We start from the raw sequence: 26,192 nt of genomic DNA on the forward strand, positions 1-26,192 counted from the left end.
GTCGGAGGGAGGATGGAGGGAGGTCGGAGGGGGGTCGGAGGGAGGATGGAGGGAGGTCGGAGGGGGGTCGGAGAGAGGATGGAGGGAGGTCAGAGGGGGGTCGGAGGGGGGTCGGAGGGAGGATGGAGGGAGGTCGGAGGGAGGATGGAGGGAGGTCGGAGGGGGGTCGGAGGGAGGATGGAGGGAGGTCGGAGGGAGGTCGGAGGGGGATCGGAGGGAGGTCGGAGGGGGGTCGGAGGGAGGATGGAGGGAGGTCGGAGGGGGGTCGGAGAGAGGATGGAGGGAGGTCAGAGGGGGGTCGGAGGGAGGATGGAGGGAGGTCGGAGGGAGGTCGGAGGGGGATCGGAGGGAGGTCGGAGGGGGATCGGAGGGAGGTCGGAGCGAGGTCGGAGGGGGATCAGAGGGGGGTCGGAGGCCGGTCGGAGCAAGGTCGGAGGCAGCGGGGCGCGGACCGTCGTCACCGCGGCCTGGGAAACAAGGGGCCGCTGCAGTTTCGGGGTGAGGCTCGCAGGGCGGCTCGCGGGAGGTCACGCACGTTGACTCTTACACGTTCACCAGCGGCCGCCGGAGCGGTCTGGGGAGCGTCTCCGGCGGTCAAACAGGTAGGACGCCCGCGTCGGACGCGGGTCTTGGATGTGATTCCGCCGGCGGAGCAGAGGCCGAGGCCGCTTCGGAAGGGGCGAGGCACCAGCAAACGCCGCGGAGGACAAGACCAGGTTGGATCCCCGAAAAGCGCAGCGACGTTGAACAGAAAAGATCACAAAAATGGGTCCGACAAGGCAAGACCGTCTGTCACAGGATAAAACCCTCAGGGAAACAGGCCGAACCGGCTCGGTCCGAACATCGCGCAGACCGCGGAGGAGCGGCGGCCCCGCAAGGGTGCGCGGGGGCGCGCGGGGGCGGGCGGGGGCGGGCGGGGGCAGGCGGGGCGCGGGGGGCAGGCGGGGCGCGGGGGGCAGGCGGGGCGCGGGGGCGCCGCCCCTCACCCCGCAGCCGACTGACGAGACCGGGCTTCAGACCTCCCCGCCGGACCCGGACGCCCGCGCTCCTGCTCACCCACCGGCCGAGCTCCCGCCGCGCGCCCCCGCGCCCGTGACTGGCGAGAAGCCAGCGAGTAGCGGCGGCCGGAGGGGCGCCCGTCGCGGGGTCACGGGGGCGGCCCGCGCAGGCTCCCGCACACTGGCCGTCGCCGCCCCCCGCGAGGACGCCGCGCTCCACCCCCCCGCACGCGGCCCGTCCCCAGACGATTTTATTTATTTTATAAGATTTTATTTTATTTGGCAGAGAGTGAGACAAGGAGAGAGGGAACACAAGCAGGGGGAGTGGGAGAGGGAGAAGCAGGCTTCCCTCTGAGCAGGGAGCCTGACGTGGGGCTCAACCCCAGGACCCTGGGATCCTGACCTGAGCCGAAGGCAGACGCTTAACATCTGGGCCACCCAGGTACCCCCAGAAAATATTCTTCACAAGAAAACAAATTTCAAAGTAAAGTCAATGAGCATTTACATGCATTTTTTTATATCCCAGATTTTACTTATCCGTCATTTGCCTCAGAATAACCAGCCACAAAGCAAAGCACCACAGCCGAGAGAACACTGGTTTGACATGGGAGCAGCCTGGGTTTCAATATAAGCTCTACCAGAACCGCAGCGGCTCAGGGCAAGTCACATGGCGTGAGCTTCAGGTCCCGCATCTGTAAGGTGGTGGAAACACCAACCTACCTTGAATGGTGGTCATGCAAACGAGCAAGTTACCTGACCCTCACAAGGAAGTCAGAGGAAAGCAGGATCATCACCACCATCTACACGGAAAATGTCCTTTCGAAGATCTACCAGTGATGGCCAATCTTGTCTAGACAGGCCAATCTGCATTCATATAGGAAATAAACCCACTGACAATTATTTTTAAAGTATTCTGATTTGTAGTGTCACAGAAGTGTAAAAGACATATTAGTATGCCTTCTTCAACATTTTTTACTATTTTTAGGTGACAATGACAAACATAAAATTAGCCACTCTAATTTTATTTAAAGTGACTAATACAGCAGCATTGAATTCATTCACAATGTTGTGCAACCCACTCTATCAAGTTCTAAAACATTTTCCATCACCACAGAAGGACACATCAGACCCACTAAGCAGCTGCCCCCACCACTGCCTCCACGTGCCCAGGCCGTGGCAAGCACAGCCGGCTTTCCAGCTCCATTCATCCACCTGTTCTGAAACTTTGTGTAAATGACATCACACCGTCCATGAGCCTTTGTGTCTGACTTCTTTCACAGTGTGCAGTATTTCCAAGGTTCGCCTATGTTTAGCAGTATTCATTAATTTTTACGGTTGGCTAACATTCCAGTGTTCAAAAACACCACGATTTGTTTGCCATTCACCCCCTGGTGGACATGCGGCGATTATAAATAGTGCTGCGTGAATGTGGGTGGGTGCACACCTGCCTGAATCCCTATTTTTGATCCTGAAGGCATTTGGGAATGTCTCAATTCCTCTTTCGTTTGTGAATGATAGGTTTAGGGACATCCAATTCTTGGTGCACTGTTTTTGTCTTTTCCCACCTTAATAATGCCACCCCACATCCTTCTGATGTCCAGGGTTTCTGACTCAAGAGCCCTCCCTTGTGCATGACAAGCTGCTTCTCTCTTGCTGCTTCTGGAATACTCTCCTAGTCCTTGGGCTTCGACAGTTTGATTGTCACGTGTCTCGGTGCAGGTTTCCTCGCATTTATCTTTCTAGGGAGTCCGTGATTTTCCTGAACGTGTAGAGTCAGGTCTTTCCTCGGGTTTGGGGAGTTAATGGCCACTGGTCCCTACAACATTCTCCCCACCCTTTCTCCCTTCCTCGCCTTTCAAGATGCCCACTGTGTGCACATTAGTGCACTTGCACGACCCACAAGTCCCTCAGGGCCAGCGTATTTTCCCTCATTCTTCCACCTGCTTCTAAGATTGGATAATGCCACTTGAGATGATCTAGTTATCATGAAATTACCTAGATTCAAGGTCACTGATCCCTTCTGCCTGCTCAACTCTGCTACTGAAACGCTCCAGTGAGTTTTTCATATAATTTATTATACTTTTCAGCACCGAATTTTTGCTTTTTGCTTCCTTTTTATAATTTCTATACCTTTATGATATTCCGTACGTTAATACATCGTTTTTCCTGATTCTTTCAGCATTTTCCATTGTTTCCTTTAGGTCCTTGGACATATTTAAGGCAACTAATCTAGACTTTGATAAGCCCAGGATCTGGGCTTCCGTGGGGACAGTTTCTGTTCATTTCCTCTGTGACTGGGCCACATGGTTTCTCTGCATGTTCTGTAATTTCTTATGGAAACCCATACTTTCACTATTGTAATCTGGTAACTCTGAAATCAGTCATTTCCCCCTCTTCTGGGTGTGTTTTGTTGTTCTGTATACTCTATAGCCATGCAAGCACTGTGACTCTTCTAGACTCGCTTTGTCAAGCGAGTATTCTTTGTCATGTGTGGTCTGAGAAGTCTTTCAGCCAGCACTTTGGAAAGGACTTCCTTGCATGAGGAGGAGACAAGACTAAGAAAGAAAGGGAGGCATTGTGGGGAGGAAGAAGGAAAGAGCAAGGGAGTGAGAAATGAAGGACAGAGGCGAGAGGAGAAAGTGGGACGGGCCTCCCCCCGTCGCCGCAGACTGCCTCTGTGCCGGGGCCTCCGACCCAGAGCCGGGCAGCCCACACCTCAGCCTGAGGTCTCACCTCTGCTTGCACGGAGCCTAGAGACCGGCCAGATGCAAAACACTTTACTGGGGTCTTTTCTGAGTGTGATCCAGCACTGGCATTGGATGGGGCTTTCAAAACTCCCCAGCAATCACAGGCAATTTTACAGGCCCTAATTGTCCAAAGAAATCCCCTCTCCACCTTCTTCCGCTTGGCATCCGACACTCTATCCTGTGTGCTGACTATCATCGCTGGCCCCAAGCCCCTGCTGCCTTTCCTTAGCCTGACAGAGGCTTGAGAAATGCCTACTGGTTTTTGGTTCCTCTGCCCTGAGTGACATTCAAGTTAGATGAAAGGAAGACAAGCGTCCCGAGTCAGTCCTTCATGTGTCCCTGACAGGCGGGATAGCACAATTCTCCACGAGAAGCTCTGCTGTGGTCCCTTCAGAGCCCAGGTCCAGAGTCCCCAGTCAAGAATGTGGGCTGGTCCTGACTTCTCCACATGTCTGTGGGAGAAAGGAACCCCTCCTCTGCCACTTTTGCAGACATCACCAGGCCACTTAGCTCTGAACGATACAATTACCCCACAAAAACACATCTCTACACAGCCCAAATATCACAATTAAAAACAATGTAAAAAATAAGCCAGCAACTATACTATATTCTAAAAAAGACAGACCAAGATTACACCTAATTTACCCGGCCATTCTGGGGACTGTTTTTTCCAAACTCAAGCTTACCTCTTTTCTACAACATACCAACCCTCTACCATGCCACTACTTTCAGCAAAGCTTCTTCATAATTACTCATTCAATTAACCCACAAAAGAACAGCCTTCTTAGTAAACGGTGCTCGGACAACTAGACACTCACGGGCAAGGGAAGGCGGACCATGGCACACCACACACGAAACATGCAGTGAAAGTGGGCCACACATCTGAGTGTCAAAGCGAAAACTATGAAATCCCCGGAAGAAAATACAGAAGTAAATCCTTGTGATCTTGGGTTGGCAAACTGTTTCTTACCTACAATGCCAACAGCACAAGCAACGAAAGGAAACACAGACGAGTCAAACAGCAGCAGCATGAAAACTTCTGTACCTGAGACGACATCGAGAGCAAGAAAACCCACACACAGAATGAGACAAAATATTTCCAAACCATACACTGACAAGAGACTGAAATCCAGATTACATAAAGAAACTCGTAACTCAGTAATTAAAAAATAACCCAGTTAGAACAGTAAGCAGAGAATCAGAACGAACATCTCTCCAGAAGAGACACACAAACACCGAACCAGCACACGGAACGAAGCTCCACACCACCAGCTCGGGGACGCGCACACCAAACCACAGTGAGCTACCACTGCGCACCCACCGGGAGGCCACGACAGAGCAGACGGCCAGTAACGGTGCCGGTGCCGCCGAGGACACTAGAAGCCGGAAGCGCCGCGCGCTGCCGGCGAGCGCAGAACGGTGTAGCCGGTCAGGACGACAGCCCGGCAGCTTATCAAACACACGGTCACCATGCAAGCCAGCCATTTCACTTCTGGGTGTGTTTACAAAAGAAACAACACGATGCGCACAGAAAACAGTCGCATACAGACAGTCGCCGCAGCATGACTGACAAGGGCCTCGAGGGGAAACAATCAAAGGTCCACCTGCAGATGAAGGGGCGGACGCAACACGGAACACCGGAGTGGAACACCGTTGGCAACAAACAGAAACAAAGCCTGAGAGGTGCCACCACAGCAACGAGCCTTGAACACAGGACGCCAAGCGAGAGAAGCCCGTGACAAAAGCCCACGTACTGCATGATTCCACGTCTGTGACCTGCTCCTAAGAGGCAAATCCATGGAGACAGAAAGCAGACGGGTTGGAGGGGGAGGGTTGCCTAGGGCTGGATCAGGGTCAGAAGGGGCAGGAACGGAATGACGGCTAATATATTCAGCGTTTCTTTCCAGAATGTTAAAGATGTTCAAAAATTAGACAGTGGTAATAGTTTTATAACTCTGTGAACCTACCAAAACCCACTGAACTGTATACTTCAAATGGATAAACTTTATGTTATATGAAATATATCCCAGTAAGCTATAGAAAAATTTTTTGGAGAACTATTTCAAATAAATAAATTCAGTGTACAAATGTCCACATGCAAACAGAAGATACAAACTCCACTCTAAACCTCATTTCTTTAAACAGGCTTCAAAGTTATTGTGAACACTTGTCAAGCTTTTGGTGCCCTCCTTCATTGTCCTTCACTGACGCGATGACTGCCATTGTGTCACTTTCTGATCGTAATGTCTACCTACAATGGCTTCTCCCACTCTCTTCCTAATACATCGCTCTTTTCCACTGGGACTGAGAGACCAAAGAAACAAGCTCTTTAAAAACACAGAATCGGGGCGCCTGGGTGGCTCAGTGGGTTAAGCCTCTGCCTTCGGCTCAGGTCGTGATCTCAGGGTCCTGGGATCGAGCCCCGCATCGGGCTCTCTGCTCAGCGGGGAGCCTGCTTCCCCCTCTCTCTCTGCCTGCCTCTCTGCCTACTTGTGATCTCTGTCCGTCAAATAAACAAATAAAATCTTTAAAAAAAAAAACCAAAAACAAAACACAGAATCAGGCAAGGGTTAAAGCCCTGAATGAAGGTAAGGAGAAATGGGCACAAAGCCGTCACCACTCTGGACCACGGCATTTTCTGCAGGCGCTCCGAGTCCCTTCACTCTAGGCCGCAGTACCAGATGTCTGGCGACCTTCATGACTGTGTTTAAAATATAATCTGCAAACAGATTTCAGGCAAGGTGATACTGGGCTTCATAGAAAATGTGCATACACCAGCTGGGTTTCACATGTGTCTAAGTACCTTGAAGTCTCAGGCATTATATTATTTAAAAAATTAATTAGATACCATACGTAACCACATGGTGCTATTTTCAGTCAGAGAATTAAGACTTTTTTTTCATTTATGTTAACTCTAAAATGATTACAGTTAGCAAATAATAAAATAGATCAAAAGACTCTTGCTAACCTCTTATTGTAAGTTTGCTGTACAGCTGTGAATTTACTTCTTTGTCTCGCTGGAAGCGCCGAAATTCATCAATTGCTTCCCTCATGATAGTAACGGCCAAAACAAATCCCTACAAAACAAAATAAAATACGGCATTTGAGAAAACTGGCTTTAACCAAAAAGTCGGGGGAATATTCTTTCACGGAGCAGGTCCACTTTACCCCCCGCAATTCATGTTACTTCTAAAACATACACGAAAACAAAGAAAAAAGACAAAAAGTAATAATGAAAAACTGTAAGAGAAATATAATACATCATAGTAAAAGATTAACAATTCTCCCTATCCCCCCCAAATTTTTAAAATTCATGTCATAACATGTCCTTTAATCTAAACATCAGAAAATACTTAGTAAACCAAAGAAAAAGAAATTAACAATCTTAAAGACAAACAAACAAACAAACAGGAATTAACATTTGGAACGCTTGAGCCTTTAAACATGTAATTACCAAAGGCTGACATAAAGTCTCGAAACTTCTGCCCGTGAACCTCTTTCGGTGGAGAAAGCATGAAGGACTGTGGTGCAATGCCAGCGCCACAGCTTCGTCCCCCCTTGCAGGAGCACGGGCACCGCCACCGGGCTTGTCGTGCCCCATTTTGTAAGCTAAAACCTCAACAGACCAACTTGAAGCTACATTAAATGCAACTGTGATGTGCTTTGTGACCTGTTGTGAACTCTGTTACACCCCGACACGTCTTTTTTAGAGGTTACACGTGTGCTTTCCGACACGTGGCCTGACTCTTCTCTGGCCACAGGCTCTTGAGAAGGCTGTGCGTTACTGACGCGCACTCCCAGGCTGCTCTCTGAATGACACAACACTGGACAACCACCCTGCGAGGACAAGAGTCTGTCACTCCAGGGCTGTGTGTCACCAACAGGCCACACCAGGTGAGCCCTCGCGTTTACTGAAAGGCCGTTCCCCCTGCTATGCTCAGAGCTGAGTCCTCACCACCTTCTCACTGTAGAAATTCCCATCACTCCAACGACAGAGGAACCCCACAACTGACACTGGTCACCCCCATCCCCTCCAGGCCGCAACGCCTGGCAACCACTAGTCCAGCTTTCTGTCTCTATGGATCTGCCTCTTCTGGGTGATGTGGCCCATGTAGCACTTTGGGGAACTGCCAAACCACCTTCCAACGTGGTTATACCCCTTAACGTGAGCTTACTGACCACACACATCTTTATGTGTAACTGTGCGTTCAGATCCCACACCCACTGGTTAACTGTGTCGTTTGCCTTCCACTGTGAAGCTGTAAGAGCTCTGTGTGTTATTCTGGAAACAAGTAATATCTCATTAGACAATGGGATTAGCAAATGTGAGATTACAAATATTTTCCCCCACTCTAGCTTATCATTTTACTTTCCTCCTGGTATCCTCTGATGCCCGAAAGTTTTTAATTTAATTTAATTTAATTTAACATAATTAATTTATTTACGTTTTTCTTTAGTCACTTGGGCTTTTGCTGTCCAAGATCACAAAAATCTGCCTCTGTGTTTTCTTCCAGGAGCCGTACAGTTCTAGCTCTTCCACTGAGGTCTGTGGTCCACTGGGACTGGTTTTCTGGGTATGACCTGAGCAAGGGCACAACTTTATTCCAACTTCAGTCTTTCACATCTGGCTGTTCAGTGGCCCCAGCATCATTTGCTGAGTGCACTGAACAGTCCACTGGACGGCCTCTTAGCACCTCACCATCTGCCAGTTTAGGAAGGTTATTTCTGGATTCTGTGCTGTATTCCTTGGTCCTTTCATCGATCCTTCTGCCAGTCCCACACCTTCTTGATTACCGCGGCTTTGAAACGTGGAAGCAGGAGTCCTCTGATGCGGATCTTCTCTTCTGGGTTGCCTGGCTACTCTGGGTCTCTTGCATTTCCATATGAATTTTAGAATCAGCGTGTCAATTTCTGCCAAAAAGCCAAGACGAATATTGACAGAGACTGTACTGAATCTGCAGATCGATGTGGAGAGCGCTGCCGCTGTAACAATCGTGTCTTTCAACCCCTGAACATGGGATGACTTTTATTTATTTAGATCTTCGTTTTTTTTTTAATGTGTTATTAGTTTCCAACATGCAACCCTGAATTTTTAGCTAAATCTATTCCTTTTTTTTTCTTTCTGATGCTATTATAAATGGAACTGCTGTCCTAATTTCATTTTCAGATGATCACTGCTGGTATATAGAAGTACACAGGTTTTTGTGTATCTATCGTGTACCCTACGACTTTACCATCTCATTTATTAGTTCCAGCATTTCTGTGTACACGGACACCCCAGATTTCCCGACATACGAGACTGTGCCGCTGTGAACACACCCAGATTTCCTTCTTTCCTTTGTATCTAAATGTCGTTTAGTTCAGGTAAGACAAGGAAAAAAATAGGAAAATCCAAAGTAGGAGACACCAAAATACTTTTTAAACAAATTTAGTGTTATCAAACGCCTTAAAACTTACACACACTTTAACCAAACAGTTTCACTTCTGGAAACTTATCCTAAAAAAACAAAACAAACAAAAACAAAAACACAAGGATCCTACCAGCATCAAATATAAAAATCTGGAAATAGTCTGAATGTCTACAAGTAGGAAATTCATGGTGTACTCTTTGTTGAAATACTGTTTTTCCTTAATTCAAAGATGTGGTTAGTGTCAGGTGGGAAGACACCACCACTTTAAAAACATAAACTCTAAGTCACGACACGGTTCCAGTAACATGAAAAGTGTGCATCCACCAAACCAAGAAATACAGTTCTACACAGCCATTCTCACGCAGGAGAATGTCTACTGTTACAGACCGTGTTCACAGTGTATGCGTGATTTCTTCCGATTCTATTGGTGACGGCCCCGCCCCGAGAGAGAGGAGACGTTCCTCACAGACTGGAACGGCACTGTTAACGCAGTGGCTCTGCATCCGGCAGACGCAGCATCAACACCTGGAATGTTCTCTGTGCTACCAACTTGCTCGAGCCCTGCCTGAAACGTGTACTTTCACCCCAGACCGGTACATGTTGCCTACACGCTCCAGGTCACCCTAACTTTCGCCCTGGAAACCTAGGGCTTGACGACAGCACAAGTAAATTCTCCGTTCATTAAGCAATTACAAACCACAGAACGTAGTCGTTCCTAGGGCTTCCAAGAACTCAGCAAGTGAAAGTAAGCTCTTGTTTTTAAAGCAGTAACATTAGAGAAGATCACCAAAGAGGGGCAGGTCCCTGCTCCTGAAAGAGGAGTCAAGCGCACGTCAAGGAAACAGAGCCCTCGTCACAGGACTGCGCACGCTGCTCTAGGCCACGGCTCGAATCGGAGGTTCACCTGAAGGCACGGCCGATGTGCAGGACCAGCAGCGACCAAGAGGTGTCGCTCCCACACCACCACGGGCGTCTCCGGCACACCTATCCCCTGAAAGGCCCCAAGCCAGGCTCCAGCACAAAGCAGAGGCAGAGAAAGGCGTAGATGATGGGAAAGGCGCAGCCGACGCCAGCCCACCGTTTCCTCCTTAACCACTGCCGTGTTCCGCGCGTGGCCTCCACCTGCAGAGTGTAGACCAACCGGGTCGTAGCTGGGTTGGAGCAGACCGGAGGCCTACGGATGTGGACAAGGAAGCGGTCCCGCAGGAGCAGCTGGACCTTCCCACGGCCTCAGCACCGACCCGGTCCACGGTGGAAGCTGCAGAGGCGCCACCTCGAAAAGCCAAAAGCAAACACAAGAGGGTGACGGTATTTCACAGTGAAACAACAGTGTCTGTGCATCAGCCCATCAGTCACAATGCATGATGGGAACTTGTCACACGGCCAGTCCACGGACCGGGACGAAATCTTATACCACAAAGTGGAATTCTTTTTTCCTACTTCTCCAGATGGCCCAGGAGTCATGCGGAGTAAGTGCCAACACAAGACGTATTTTTATAAAAACAGAAAAAAATTCCATCGATATTTTACAGAATCAGTTAGTAACCTTGAGGGATTATTACATGGCAGCAACTTTGCTATGTCTTTTCGATGAGTTACTTCTTAAATGCCACAAAACCTTATGAGGTGTGCACCGTCACCTCTAGTTCACAGACAGGGAAACTGAGGCACCAGCAGCACATGCACATCCTTTTGCAAAGGTCACAGTAAACGTGCAGCTCATGTGACGTGTGTTTGTCTCCGGACAGTAGGAGGCAGGAGTCCAGGGAACCGATGTGGCTTCTCCTTTCCCTACTCCGTCCACACCTCCGACGTGCAGAGACACTCCGAAGAAAGAGTGGACAGAAGGAAGGATCAAAAATCAGAGTGCTTGCAGACTGGCCACCTGCGCAGCCTGTCCGGCCTTCCACGAGCGAAACGGCGGAACAGGCCTCGGTGGAAAATCAGTACTAACCACCGCCGCCTCCATCCGAGAACCGCGTGCGCGGGGAGCGCCATTCCACCTGATTAACTCTGATGGAAGCATTACAATCCACTCTCTCACTCTGATTACACCAGCTTCCCCTCAAAGAGCTGCTGTGAAAGCTGAAAGATGCGGAAGGGAATCTTCCCTCCGACACGGGGATGCAACAAAGCCACTTGTTTTCAGTTTGCTCTTCTGTTCCGCGGCAAAATATAACAGAAATTAGATCGGACTGGAGCTGGTAAATAACATCGCCCGGAGAACTTGATAAAGAAAGATGATTAAACCATCGCTGTTCTCAGAAATACCTCTGAGTTGGAGAGCAGAGCAAACGTGAAGTGCCTTGTTTAAAATCAGCGGATGCCAAACCTAAGAGTTCAGAACCGCCCGCGCGCTAGGCTTCCCTGCCAGGTTTCTGGCAAAAAGGAATCTGGAAATGCTAACTACTTCCTTTCTCTGAGCATCCTGAGAAGGCAGGCAGAGAAGAGACATCAAAACACGGAGTGTGTGCCTAAGGACCACGTGCTAGTGCAGGCCTTCGACAGGATACGGCCGGACACAGCAGTCAAGGGAGCAAGGAATCGGGAGCTAGGAGAACCCTGCTGAAGCATACCTCCTTTATTTAAAAAAAAAATACACACACACACACACACACACACACACACAAATATACACACATATCTGACTTTTCAGTGTAAGAAAAAATTTTCTGAGGTGAGTTTGGATCAAGGAATCAATACACCTCAGCCTGCCTCTTGGGAGTCAAAGATGAACCTAATGTACACATCAGCTTTTTAAGATTTTTGCTACATCAGAGGTTAAGACGTACATGAGCAGCGCAACCACAGACACTAGCAAACCTTCATTACTGATTATCCGACGAAAGGCACGGACTGTGCTGCCGACAAACCAAAGAACAGAACCAGGTTTCATAAAGCAGGCCACTGCTGAGGCCCAGCGGCACGAGAGCAGGGACACGAGGGCCCGGCCAGCCGCGTCACAAGCAAAATGAAGCATTACTCAAATGGGAAAAATGGGCTTTTCACCCTTCTTTGGGGCCCCTGACACCCAAGTGCAGCAGGGTAAGGGCGTCCCTTCCGTGAGCACGGCGCTAGGGGCTGACCGAGGCACTTCCGGAAGTATGACAGTTAATCCTCACACACCAACAAGAGAAGGACAAGGCACTTCCAACGCCTCCAGCTGACAATCAAGTCAGAGGACGGAAACGTCACTCGCAAGCAGAGGACAGGCGCCGATGCTGGCACGCACACTCTCACTCCAGCCGTGGCCGACACAGGCGACTCTGTGAATGGCTGAACCGAAACTCCTCATCAGGAATCCATCTACAACTAACACTTTCCTTGGTCAAAAGCTACTTAAATCGCAGTTAATAGGAAAAGATGCAGAAGAAAAGCAGAAATGAATACATTTCACTTTAGATGTTTAAGATCCTGTGTTCCGAGACAATCACTGCTAAAGTGAATTTCAACCCGAGATGGGAGTGATGCCGAAGGGGTCCAGGGCAACCAGGTGAAGCGGGGGTAGGAAAGGGGGGCCAGAAATAAACACCCGACACTCCAAGTACAGCCGTGTTTATGGGATGAGCAAGAGTTTTCCCTACGCTCCATCTGTAACGCTGCGCTGCTTTTCCTGGAACCTGGGAGAGGTGAGGAGTGGCCTGTCAAGGCGACTTCCAGGATGCACAAAGCCTATGGGGTCTCCAGCTCAGGTGCACGGGGAACAGCGTACCATCACACTGACCATGACAGCAAAGTCTGTAACTGTAAAAAAATGAGCAGAAACGTCAAAGTCTCCTTTTCTGGAAGACGGACATACTCGGTCAGTGGAACACTTCAGAGAAGGAAAAGTGAACGAACTAGATCATATGTGTCATCACGGATCCGTTATATAAATCAATGTTCTTTTTTTTTTAAGATTTTATTTATTTATTCGACAGACAGAGATCACAAGTAGGCAGAGAGGCAGGCAGAGAGAGAGGAGGAAGCAGGTTCCCCACTGAGCAGAGAGCCCGACGCGGGGCTCGATCCCAGGACCCTGGGATCATGACCTGAGCCGAAGGCAGAGGATTTAACCCACTGAGCCACCCAGGCGCCCCTATAAATCAACGTTAAGCCAAAAAAGCATGATGCAAAAGGACATATACAGTAAGATAACCTTTATATAAATTTTTACAGCATGTAAACACTGGATTTTATTCCAGTGACACAAACATAAACAGCACAATTATTAATAGAGACGTAACAGCTGAGTCTCAAATGCAGAATAGGGGCTGCCCGCAGCGGGAGGAAAGGAGCGAGGAAGAAAGAAACCAGTCCCCTCTGTCCTCTCTCCACAGCCGCCTGGCCTGAGGCTACTGTGACAACAGGGCTGAACTTCCTGAGCTGCGCAACACCTGCAGAGGCGGACAGCTCTCCACCACTCAGAAGGAAACGGGAGTGCCCGCTGACCTCCCCTCCATCGCAGCCCCTGTGTCCCCACGCTCCAGCCGTACCGCAGCCCCCGGGCTCCCCCTGCCTGCACATCTCTCCCCTGTTGCACGCACGGCCCAGCCACTCTGTCGTCCGGATAGTATTTGGGTGCCGCCACTCCGAGCGGCCTTCCTTGACCACCTGTTTCAATACGCCCGATGTCTCCCAACCTTGCTAATCTAATGAGTGGAGAGGTATTTGTTCACTCAGAGACTGTGTATTTGTACGACACAGTCACTTTCTGCACTCAAACCCACGCTATTCGGAATCCATGTGGACGCGACAGGAGAGGCTGCTTCAACTGAGCCTCTCGGCGAGGTTCCTGTCCCCTGGCGGCCCTCCCTGGCGCATCTAAGACCATTCCTGGGTGGCGGCAGGGCTGCACCAAGCAGAAGGGATGAGCTCGGGAGCCCGCTGACCACATCTCCAGTTCCGAAGGGAGCGCTTAGGTGGGGATGTGGGCACTGCTCTGCCCTTCCACTCACTATGTTTTCTTGGCTGGATGATGCTGGTAATCTGCCCAAAAGGAAGCAGTGCATCTTTCCAGGTGAGAGGAGGAGAGAAGGCCCGCACTTTGTCTGTATAAGCTGAAAATTATTGGCAAACAGCATCAAACCATTAAAACAGCAGTTATGTCTGAGGTTGAAATACTTGAAGCTGAGGGTCAGCCGCCTTTCACAAACTTTTACACCCTGAGCTGTCAACCCGAAACCGCCTGGACTTCATCGGTGAGCTACTTCAGCCAAACAGTAAGAACTGCCCGTCCGTCAGGACGCCAAGAGCGACTGAACAGACACCGAAAGCACCGTCTGCATGGGAGAGAGCTGGCTGGAGAGACGGACCTGGTGTCGCAGGGCACGTCTAGGATGCCCCATGGAAACCAGCCCTCACGCCCAGCAGCAAAGGCGCCTAGTGGCCTCTGGGCCAAGACCCAAGGGCAGCGCGCGGCCGTGACACTCCGGCGAGGCTGTAAACCCCCTCGCGGCAGGGCTCTGCACGATCCCGCAGCAGAAGTGCGATGAGAAACAGCAGCAAGACCTCGTGTCCTGAGACCGGCCGGTTTATCTTGCAACCATCTGCACTCTTAAAACCAGATACTAAATCGTTAATAATTTAACTTAATTTCAAAAATCTGTTCTTTTACCAGAGGAGCCCAGTAGGTGTAGAGGTAGCCTATTTTCAGTGCTGGTACGAACTGGGAGCAGGATACTACCAGAAAATAGAGATTCAAGAAAAACTTGAATTGTTCATATAAAACCTAAAAAGGAAAAGAAAAAAATTAACACAATCTCTCAAAGGAAAACCTGTAATACTTCAATTAATTAAATCAGCACAGTATCTAACTACATTTGCACCAAACAGTGACAACCAGCCCTGAGTGACAGTAAATTTAGTTTAACTCTGACACCAGCTTTCCAATAACTGAATCCCATGTTTATTAGGCCTACTCAAAGTTATATTTAAAATAAATCGAAAAAAAGACAACTAGAATTTCCAATTATGTTAACAGCATCCTCTACAAGTTTCTATTTTCTTGTATACAATTCTGAGTTTTGCACACTCCTCTGTAAATCTTTGTAGGTCAAAGCAAATAAGATAGCAAAACCTTCCCAATGTTACTAAGTCAATAAATATCTGTATTTATATACACAAAAATTGTATATCTTGATAACTCAGAAAATTTTATAATGGGAAAATCATATTAACGCTGCATTTATGGAAAGGTAAAAAATGTGATAGCCATGTCTCTGAACATGAACATCTGGGTAGCTTTAAAATAAGTGAGTGAACAGGCAAAACGTACACATTATGACTTCATAAAAACTGCCTTAATCTCCTCTATTTACTTTTCTCGAAGCATAAGAAATGACGACACGTAAAAGCGCGTGAACTGCAGACCAACTCAGGAAGACGCGACCTATACCCTTTACAACCTCTTGGCAGATGATCTGCAATAATATTTTCAAATACAAAATAAGTATCATTCAATAAAATTTAGGAAAGCAAATCCTGAAACTTTGTTTTTGTTTTTTAATTCAAACAGAGTTATCTTTAAGGAAGAAAACTCAAGATCTAGTATATTAATAGACTTCTACTTACAAATTCTCAAATTATTAAATTTAAATTGAAAATCAAAATGGAACAAAACTCATGTTTATAGACGGGAATAATTCAAATAGTGCACCATAATTGCAATTAAACTTACAACCTTGCAATGTCCAAATCAAAATCTCCCTGGATGCCATTTCATCAGCAACTTGGAAGGCGCAGGAATTTTAACAAGAGCAGAGCAATGGGTTAAGTACTCACGGTTGACTTAGAGTCTGGAACCACAGTTTTTAACATAATGAAGTTTTCCACATCATCATACAGTTATTTTTGCAACTCAAAAATCAGCTGCATTGATGACACGTTTATATTCATAATCATATTCAATTGCTGTCTAAAAATGTTTTGTGTCATTTCATAAATTAATCTCAGCAGGAGAGAAAGCTCTTTTTCCTCAGTGATTTCTTTAAAATCTCAGTTAGCATAAATTATATCTATTAGCAATTCAAAAATTGCCATTTGTGCTAAAAATGGCATAGAATTCCTACTGTGCAATTATCAGATGTTTCTAAAATACTACGTTTTAAATGAAAAGCCCAATTTAAGAGGCAATCTAAGGATGAATTCGCACGGTAAGAGTCACACCGCCGCACCAACAGGTACCCTCAGGACGCGGACTGTCCTGGTGGCTGCGGGGGTTCGCTCTGGTCAGAGTGGGGCTGCACTGTGGGGCTGCACACCACTGTAATCAATAGTCTATTGTCTACTGAATGAACTTTGTGACCTTTAGGAAAATGCACAATGCTTCGCCGATCTGCGAGTATTTAAAATTTAAAGAAAACAGTCGCTTCATTCGATAAAGATGAGAATATTTATCTGCCTGAAAGACAGCTTACATTTTATTGTCCTGACAAAAGAGCTGTCTTTTCGTGATGGAGCCAGCAGTTCTGTGTGTTTTAATAAAGAGTAAATTAAATACGAAGCATTCGCCAACTATTAGATGGTTGGGGGAGGGTGGTGAGGGGCAATCAATGCCCAATATAAAATCAGCACGATTATTTAAATTAAAACATGAAAAATAAAACAGCCCTTATTTCACATTACCAAGAGATTTTCTTGCAAAAGGGCATCAGAGCAGATAGCTAGAATGTGTCAAAAACCTTGATATAGAAATATAACCAGAACCAGCTTCCTTCTGCCTTTAGGAAGATGAATAAATTGGTCTATAAAAATAGGAAATAATGTTAAAAAAAAAAACAACAACAAATTATTCAATCATTCTAAATACAAACTCAGCTTTGTATCTTAAGCCAAAAATATCACTGGCAACAAAAAAAGTAACAAAATATTTAAACTTCATTATTTATACTTAGCATAATACCTAATTAAAGATAACTAATGATATAACAATATAACATAGCCTGAAATTTATAATGTGAAGTAGAAAATACATCTATAAATGCTTACAGATACTTTGTTACTGAGTCATAGTTGTGTAAAAAATTATTTTACTTTGATCACGAAGTTCCTTGGCAGGCTTTAAACTTAACATTCCAACTCACCTCCACACAAAACTTACGACTTATTTTCTGATAATTTAATTTAGGCTTACTTGATTATTTCTACAGTAATATAAATATGTTTATCTAGGACCAAAGTCAAACTATAAATTTTCTTTCACTGAACTCCACAATGCACCCACTAGAAGTGTGCATGAATTATTTAACAACTATCTGAAACATGGACAGTTCAGAAGCGAAAGGTCACTGATTTGTAGGTGACACAATTAATAGGGAAAAAAATATTAAAAAAAAGATCAGTGAAAAAAAAAGAAGCTAGCAATCTCTTATATGAAACCCATTCATAAGAATGTAATAGTCTTACCCCAGGTATAAAGGTAAATATATTGTATTTCTGATTTCTTATAGAATTTCTGGGATGCTTTTCTTCACACTTTTCAGGATGCCCGAGCCACACCGTGCGAGCTCTCAGTTCTCTCTTTCTTTGACAAATATTTATCAGCCAATCACAGCAACTGCATGAAACAAAAGACACTCATTATGTATCCTTGTTTAAATTTTTTAAATTAATTCTACATATTTAGAGCCAATACTGGCTGTTTCTGTATTTACTAAATACTGACAGCACATCTAAAGCTAACCTGTAAAGTCTGTCTTAAATAGGTTATACTGATATAAATCTGACATAAAACACTGAAAGAGACTTGTATGAGTGCATAATGACTTCTAGAACCTCAGGGAAATGGTCCTCCCTGTTTAGAGCTTCTTACTGACAAAACCATCAACATTCTGAAGCAGTCAGTGCTCTTCTATGGGGAGAAAAGGAGATCCGTGTTGCCTGCAATTCTCAATACACCACTAAGTGATCCAACGGTAAAGGTCCTCAGACATCAAGTCAGCCAGGATGTGAACCCTCTCTTTGAGGCAGTCACTTTTTTCCTCTCTTAAAGATGACTATTTTAGTAGTGGGTTAAGCCTCTGCCTTCAGCTCCGGTCATGATCCCAGCGGGATCGGGCTCTCTGCACAGCAGGGAGCCTGCTTCCTCCTCTCTCTCTGCCTGCTTCTCTGCCCACTTGTGATCTCTGTCTCTCTCTGTCAAATAAATAAATAAAATCTTAAAAAAATAAAAATAAAATAAATAAAATTAAGACTTGGGCTCAATTCCATACTAAGAAGGACACTGGTGTGTGCTGGGATGGGCTCGTGTGAATACAGACGCAGCCGCACTTGGGCACAAACACCTTCGTCTGTGTAATACTGCACGTCTTCACGTGCAATCTGTCCGTGCGCCAACTGTGTCAGGGCTCAAACACTCCCACGTCCTGGACATCCAAACCATTATTTTTGGATACAGAGAATAAACTTTCCTTCAAATACTTAAGAAAGGTGGCAAAAAGGTGTCAAAATCATCTGAACTAAGTATCAAACAATGCTGAACTTAAATGTCCGCATTAACAATCTGGCTTCACTCAAATCTCCGAACCGCAGAGAAGACCTAGAAGGGCTTACTCCGGGCGCCGCCGGGGCTGGAGCCGCAGGCCGGGAGCCGCAGGCGGAGACTGTCCACCTCACTCTCCGAACGGCCGCCGTGAACCTGCGCGACCGTGTCGGTCTCCGGAGGTGTGATTCTGGGGGGCACCGGGCACACGGGACTTCCATCGTGAAGTCACTGGGCGTCTTGCACGGCGGGGGCGCTGGCCCTCTACGCCCATCACAGGGACGTCCGTCTTCAGAGTCCCCCTACGCCGCGGTGTCACTCGCGGTGGCGTCCCCCAGCCTGAAACCGGTCTGTCTGTCCTGATCGTCTGCCAGGTTCTTGGCCGCGCAGGGGATCTTCAGTCCGGGGCCAGCAGCCAACCTCCGAGCCGGCCGCCTCCGGGGGTGCGAGTCCCCGCGCACCGGCCAGCAGCGCCGCGCCCCGAGCAGCCCCTCGCGGTGGCCGTCGTAGGGGCCGGGGCGCGGCCGAGCAGCCCCGCCGCCCGCCCTCGGAGCACCGGCAGCTCACACGTGAAGGACGCGCGCGTCCAGGTCGCCAGCGGGGACAACCCAGGGCATTATCAGAGCCGGGTGACCGCCGGGGTAGCGCTCCCGCCTCCGGTGCCCCTTGTGGCGGGGGATATCTCAGTAAAATATCAGGGATGCGTGACCATGCTCACGCCTGAACGGAACCAAAACGAAGGCTTCGAACAGACCAGGACACACTTCAAATTCCCATGACTTCCCGCCTGCCCGTCGCGCGCACCGCGAGCCCGCACCGCCCCACCGGGCGGCGTGCGCTCCTGCGCGCGGCCCCTGTCCGCCCCCGCGCCGGCCCTCGGGGCTCCGCCCCCGCCCCCGCCCCCGGCACAGCAGCCCGCGCACCCAGGGGCTCCGTCCCTCGCTCTTCCCGGCAGCCGCTCCGCTCACACACGACGACGCGCTCCCCGGTTCGGCGCCACCGGACACGCGGCCGCGCGCCGGGAGCGGCTCTTCCCTCGCCTCTGGGCTCCACCGGGACGACCCCTGCAAGGCCGCCGCAGCGATGCGAGCCTCGCCCGTTTCACACCGGAGAACAAGGAGGCCAGAACCGTGCGTGACTCCTCGGAGATGCGACGCCGGGCCGGTGGCAGAGCGGACAGCAGAGCCTGAGTCCGCCCGGCCCGTCGGCCCAGGGCTCAGGGCGCCCCGCGGCGGGTTGGGTCCCGTGGGCACAGGGCAGACGCGAGCCGAGCGCCGAGGAGCTGGGACCCGCCTCCACCGGGACGCCCACAAGTCTGAACGTGGGCTTCCCCGCCAGAGAGCACGCGGGACAGGAGTGCGCACTCTGGAGCCCCGGGCACGACGGTCCTCAGAGGAAGCCCTCCGGGGCCCTGCTGTCACTGCACGGCCGCCCTCGGTCCCTCTCAAGCGTCTCCAAGCTCACAACGCTCACTCGGGCGCACAAGCGTACAAGTGCCTGTGCTGCCCGATGGAGCGTCCCCCGGCCGCACGTGACCATTTTAATATGAATTTACACGAAGTGAAATAAACAGGCCAGTCCCTCCGTCACATCAGCCACATTTCAACAGATCAACAGCCACCGTGGCCATCGGCTACCACAGTGGACATCACAGATCTAGAGCATTCTCATCGTCACAGGGAGGGTCAGTGGGCAGGGCTGGGCCGCATGGAGCCCAGGGCAGTGGGTACAGCACAGGAGACACAAGCCTGCAGCGCTGCTGCAGCAAACACCCTCCAGCGACGTATGCAAGTTTGAGTTCTTATTCTGAAACATTTAACTGCCTAATGCAACAGTTTAATGTACAAAAGTCAGACAGAGCTAAGACAAAACAGAAGGCAGGCAAAATTAAGTGTGTGAAAAATAAATATAAAATGTAGGAAATGCAGATTTTACCAACTCTATGGCAAAAGGCTCCATAAATGCACAACCACTCTGGGCGTCCCAGGAACACCGCAGACAACCCTCATCCACACCGCCGGGGGCGGGCCTGAAACTAGCGACCCGCTAAGTTCCAAAGCCTTCCCCTCTATAAACTCTAAATTAAATACCAAGGGCTAAAAACACACAACTCAACGGTTAATTTTTTTCTCGATAACTCTGTAGAGAGAGGAAAAAAAAAAACAACAAGATTCCTAGACATCCGAGATGTAACTATTTCCAACACTTCGCTACAAAGAACTACCAAGGAGCGAGTGTTACTACTCATTACTTCCTTATGCAAGCACAGGAGCGAGTCGACCCGCTGTTTCACAAAATGCAATGAACACAGGGCTTGAGGGTGTACAAGCCTGGAGCACCACCAGAATCGCCACTGGATGGTGCGGGCCGGACACAGGGCCCGAAAGGAAGACAGGTGTCTTGAATGCCAAGAGTAAAGGACATAAACACCAAACATTTAAAACAAACAAAACAAAACCTGTAACCCAAAAGAGTGAGTTTTACAGAGCTACAGAGCTAAGCAGGAAAATAAAACTACGGGCCATTTTTGAGTAAAACATACTGGTAAACACTGGTCCTGAGCAGGCGAACGTGAAAGCAGAGCAGAGAGTAACCAGGTGCCGCAGCAGCTCAGCACTCCAGGCAGGCGGAGCGTCTTCTACATGCGGGTCACCCAGGGGACACCCCCCATCCCAACACCCGAGTCGAAGCAACGCTAAATCCAATACTGAACAAAGTATATCCTGCCTTCCCACACGGCAGGATTAGAAGATTTCACAAATGCTTCTATAATCAAAGTGATACTCTATACTGAATAAAGTCTCTTTAATATACCAAGATCCTGTCTCCTAAAACTTCAGCCATAGTTATACAACTCCCAAAGTTTAGAAAGCCTTCCTCGAAGAGCGACCCAACTTAGACACTCGGGATATCCAACAGGTGCCCACGTCACCCAGAGCAGCACAGCCCAGCGTCTCCTTAAAACATCAACGTCTCCCTATGCTCTGTGCCGCCAACGTGCCGCAGGTTCCCAGAAAGCGTAGAGACCACAGAGAACAGGAGTCATCCCGGCGTTGGACATCCACCCCCCCGACCCACCCATGCACCCCCTGCTCCTATGAACACGGCCTCGGCGGGTCCACTTTCCCAAGGGACAGAGTGACCGTTGGTAAGGAGTGAAATACGAGGCTCATGAGAAAGACCTCGCCCCCAGCCCCGGAGAGCCGGCGCACCGGCGTGCATCACCGGGACTCACGGGAACGACAAAGTTCTGGAGGGCAGATGATGAAAAGTTTTTTCAATGCGTCAGAGCTGGAATTTTTACCAATAAAAATGAAAAAGCAGTTTTTAAGCCATGAAGAAATTAAAGCCTACTCAGTTGCTCAAATTAGGAAGAATAATTATAAAATAAGCCTTAGTAGTCTGCAAATAGAAATACACGGAAATATTTACAACTCAGTATTGTTATTTGCTACCTACCTTTATTGCAATATTCACCCACATTTCCCCCTGCAATTAAACTAAGTAATTTTATGTATCTTCTACTTGTTGATCCAACATCTAATGTTATAGTAAACACTGAATTTTATAACGTCTAACGTTTAGGGAATAAAAAAGTAGAAAATACTCAAAAATGAAAATTTATAAGAAATTAAGAAAATAAAACTAATCTAAGCTGTTAAATGTACAAAGTTGTTGTGTTTTTAGGTGCAGTTTTTAATTTAAACAATTCCTCAGTACGGCAGATATCACCGACCAGGGAGAGCATGACAGTATCTTGGATCATCTCTCGTTCCGTATGGCAAAAAAGACACATGTTAGCGTCACACAGAGTGATTAGAACGTGCCAACATGGTTCAGTTAGCTTTTTCTACATGATCATCACTTATGGAGATAGACTTTTTATACACATTTATTATATTTTATTGCTTAATCTCCTCAAAACGATGTTTTTGCTAACATCTGCATTTGCAAATATATTCTTAACGTTTTTCTTAAAAAATATATATATATATATTAGAAACAAAATCCAAAATTTGGCTATGTTCCATTTAGTAAAAACAAAGTGCTGTAAAAGACCAAAAAGAATTAATTCAGGAACAGGGGCGCCTGCTTGGCCCAGCTGGAAGAGCATGTGACTCTTGATCCCAGGGTTGTGAGTTCAAGACTCATACTGGGTGTAGAGATCGTCTAAATAAATAAAACTTCTAAAGAAGCTAATTCAGCGATGTATTCAACACCGTGAAAAGACTCCACACACTGGAGGTCCATAGTTCTTTGCACTATTTGGCAGCAGGCTAAGTACCACTCCCACAGTGCATAAGGCCGCTCTGGAGTCCACACCATTACCACCAAAACTGGCCGCGTCCTCACGGTCTGTGCCGGTCAGTGCCCGCTCCCACGCCCTCCGTGTTTTCAGGACGTCTGACGGCTCTTCTCTCACTCGTTCAGTGGTCCTGCACGCACACGAGATGTGAGTTCTCGGACTTCTCAACTCCAGCAAGCCTCGTGCCCGGGTTCCCCTTAGGATGGCGAGAACGGCCTTTATCCTCTAAAAGACACCGGTCAGCATCAGCCTTATTTAGGGGCGCCTGGGGGGCTCAGTCATGAAGTGTCTGCCTTCAGCTCAGGTCATGATCCCAGAGTCCTGGGACTGAGCCCCGCATCCGGCTCCCTGCTCAGCGGGGGGCCTGCTTCTCCCTCTGCCTCTGCCTGCTGCTGCCCCTGCTGTGCTCTCTGTCAAATAAATAAATAAAATCTTGGAAGAAAAAGGAAAAAAGGACTGGTCTTACTTGGAGCACAATATCCTCACCCTAGCACTCGTCCCCGTCCACAGAGCAAAGAGCTAGGCCTTTCGAGTGTCCAATCAGACCTTGGCTCGGTTTCTGGCTCGACCCTAAGCAGCACCAGAGGGGCCCCTCCAGCTCCGGGCGGGGACAGCGGTGAGAGCGGGCGCCCAGCGGCTGACGACGGCGCGCGCCACGGAGGAGGACGGCGGTGCCGGGCCGCCCGCCCCGCGCCCCGCGCCGCGCACTCGCGGAGAGCACACGGCTGGGAGCCGCCGCGGAGATCGATGCGTCCGGACCCCGGCTCCGCCCAGAGTCCTGTGCCGCGAGCTCTCCTTGGCTCACAGCCCTGGCCACCCCGCGCCGCAGCCCCCACAGCCACGCTTCCGCGGCCGGGCCTGCGACAGCCCAGGCGTTCTCCCTGACAGACAGTCGTAACATCACGCCGCAGCCAATACAAATGCATGACTATTGATTTTCCTTTGTTGCTTATTGAGCTCTCTACCAAAGCGTGACCAATCTCCCCCTGTCTTCCGTCATGTGAATCCCAGTCACCTCCCCACTCAAATGACCCCATGTTCCCAATTAAGGATAAAAGTCGTCTCTCCACCAATACTTCAGTCTTCCACCCCTCCCCTCCCCTCTGCCTGAAAGGATGGGTGCTAGTCTTCCTTCCCCAAACCGTCTTGTCTCCCAAACTGTCCCTGTCCTTTACTTTTCAAAGACTTAACCACAAGTCCCTTGACATTTTCAGAAACATCACCCTTCTGTATGGCTGCCATTATCACGACGACGACAGGACTCTGAAACCTCCATCTCCAGGCCCTGCTTCTGAATCTGACAGCACTGTCTGTACTACACCAACCCAACCCAAGATAGATTTTAATTAAGAAAACAGTCAATAGTTTTAGATGAGCAATCTACTGGAAAACAAAAACAAACAAACAAACACCAAAACAAAACCCAAAAAACCCACCGGAAGCTCACATCATACTTAATGGTGAAATACTGGAACCTTTCCGGGACTAGGAACAAGATGCAAGAGGGGAGACTCACCCCTGCTATTCCATGGCAGAGTCTATGTGCCAGACAGACCCCCAGGGCAGAAAAGAAGAAAATAAAAAGCATATAGGTTATAAAAGAAAGAAATACAACTGTCTCTGTATGCAGATAACATGACAGTCCGTGTAAAAAAATTTTTTTTAAATATTTTATTTATTTATTTGACAGAGATCACAAGTAGGCAGAGAGGCAGGTGGGGGGCAGGGGGGGGAAGCAGGCTCCCCGCGGAGCAGAGAGCCCGATGCGGGGCTTGATCCCAGGACCCTGGGATCATGACCTGAGCTGAAGGCAGAGGCTTAACCCACTGAGCCACCCAGGCGCCCCTGTCCGTGTAGAAATTACACGGGATCTACGAAAACACTCTTAGCACTAACAGTAAGGTCAGCAAGGTTGTAAGATAAAAGACAAACATACAAAATCCATCTCTAGTTCTATACACCAGAATGAACAGGTGGAAACCAAAATTTAAAATACCAGTTACATGGGGCGCCTGGGTGGCTCAGTGTGTTAAAGCCTCTGCCTTCGGCTCAGGTCATGATCCCAGGGTCCTGGGATCAAGCCCCGCATCGGGCTCTCTGCTCCGCAGGGAGCCTGCTTCCTCTTCTCTCTGTGCCTGCTTCTCTGCCTATTTGTGATCTCTGTCAAATAAATAAATAAAATCTTTTTAAAAAATAAAAAATAAAATAAAATACCAGTTAAAAATACCAAGAAGGAAAAAAAAAAAAAGGAAAAATACTTAGGAATAAATCTAACATATATGAGACTTGTGTGCTAAAAACGACAAAATGCTAATAAAAAGGTCAAAGTTCTCAATAAATGGACAGAAGTAAACTGTGATCTAAATGACTTAACACAGTAAACATTTCAATTCTCCCAAGTTAATATACAGGTGAAACATAATTCCTATCAAAATCCCTGAAAGGATTTTCCACATTGGGCTAAATTATTCTAACACGTCTATGGAAAGGCCAAGTACCCAGAATAGTCAAGAGAGTCTTGAAAAAGGATAAGATACAAGGAACCGACCCATGCCATCTGAAGACGGAGACACTTGCCGAGGAAGCCACAGCCCGCCAAGTAAGACGGCCACCCTCGCCAGTCCTGCGGACGATGCAGACAAGCTGAGGCCACCGCGAGCCGCCACTACACACATACTCTAACAACCAAAACGAAAAACAATGACAAGGTTGACATCTCTCCTTCCCTGCTGGTGGGAATGTGGGATGGCGCAACCACTCTGGGCAACAGCTCTGCGCTTGTGTAAAAAACTAAACATCCGCTTATCATGCAGCCCGGCAACTACGCTCCTACACATCTACCCCAGAGAAAAGAAAACTTACGTCTACACACAAAAAACCCGCACGTGATGATGATTCACAGCGGCTTTACTCAGAACATCCGAAAACCTGAGACCATGTAAACGCCCTGCAGTGGGCGAGTGGTGAAACATCCACTCATCGGGGAGCAATCCATCAGCACACACACTTGAATGCATGTCGTGGGTGCTGTGTCGGCTGAAACAGGCCAATCTCCAAAAATCACAAATTGAATGGTTCCACTTTATAGAACCAGAGAACGGATTAGTGGTTGCCAGAGGCTAGGACCTGGGGCAGGAGAGAGAACACGACTAGAGAAAGCAGCAGACAGGAGGCACGTGCGCTGCCGAGACGCTTGTCTCTTTACGGCAGTCGTGGTTACACAGACCCAGACGTGTAGCTAAAATGTGGTGAACTATACAGTCCACACCA

The 26,192-nt window shown here is 48.4% G+C and overlaps 1 protein-coding gene across 3 annotated transcripts in view; it reads right to left on the reverse strand.

Moving 5' to 3' along the window:
- The window catches only part of ATP9B (ATPase phospholipid transporting 9B (putative)), a 235,012-nt gene that overhangs the window by 181,465 nt on the left and 27,355 nt on the right, over window positions 1–26,192 (reverse strand). For all 3 annotated transcript variants that reach the window (XM_080821146.1, XM_080821145.1, XM_080821147.1), the window contains exons 3-5: window positions 17,542–17,692; window positions 14,753–14,866; window positions 6,714–6,822 (exon numbers count right to left, since the gene is read on the reverse strand). In XM_080821146.1, coding sequence (XP_080677272.1) covers window positions 6,714–6,822; window positions 14,753–14,866; window positions 17,542–17,692 — 374 coding nt within the window. The remainder of the gene's footprint in view (window positions 1–6,713; window positions 6,823–14,752; window positions 14,867–17,541; window positions 17,693–26,192) is intronic.

Source organism: Martes martes (assembly GCF_963455335.1).
Source record: "Martes martes genome assembly, chromosome: 13".
NCBI lineage: Eukaryota > Metazoa > Chordata > Mammalia > Carnivora > Mustelidae > Martes > Martes martes.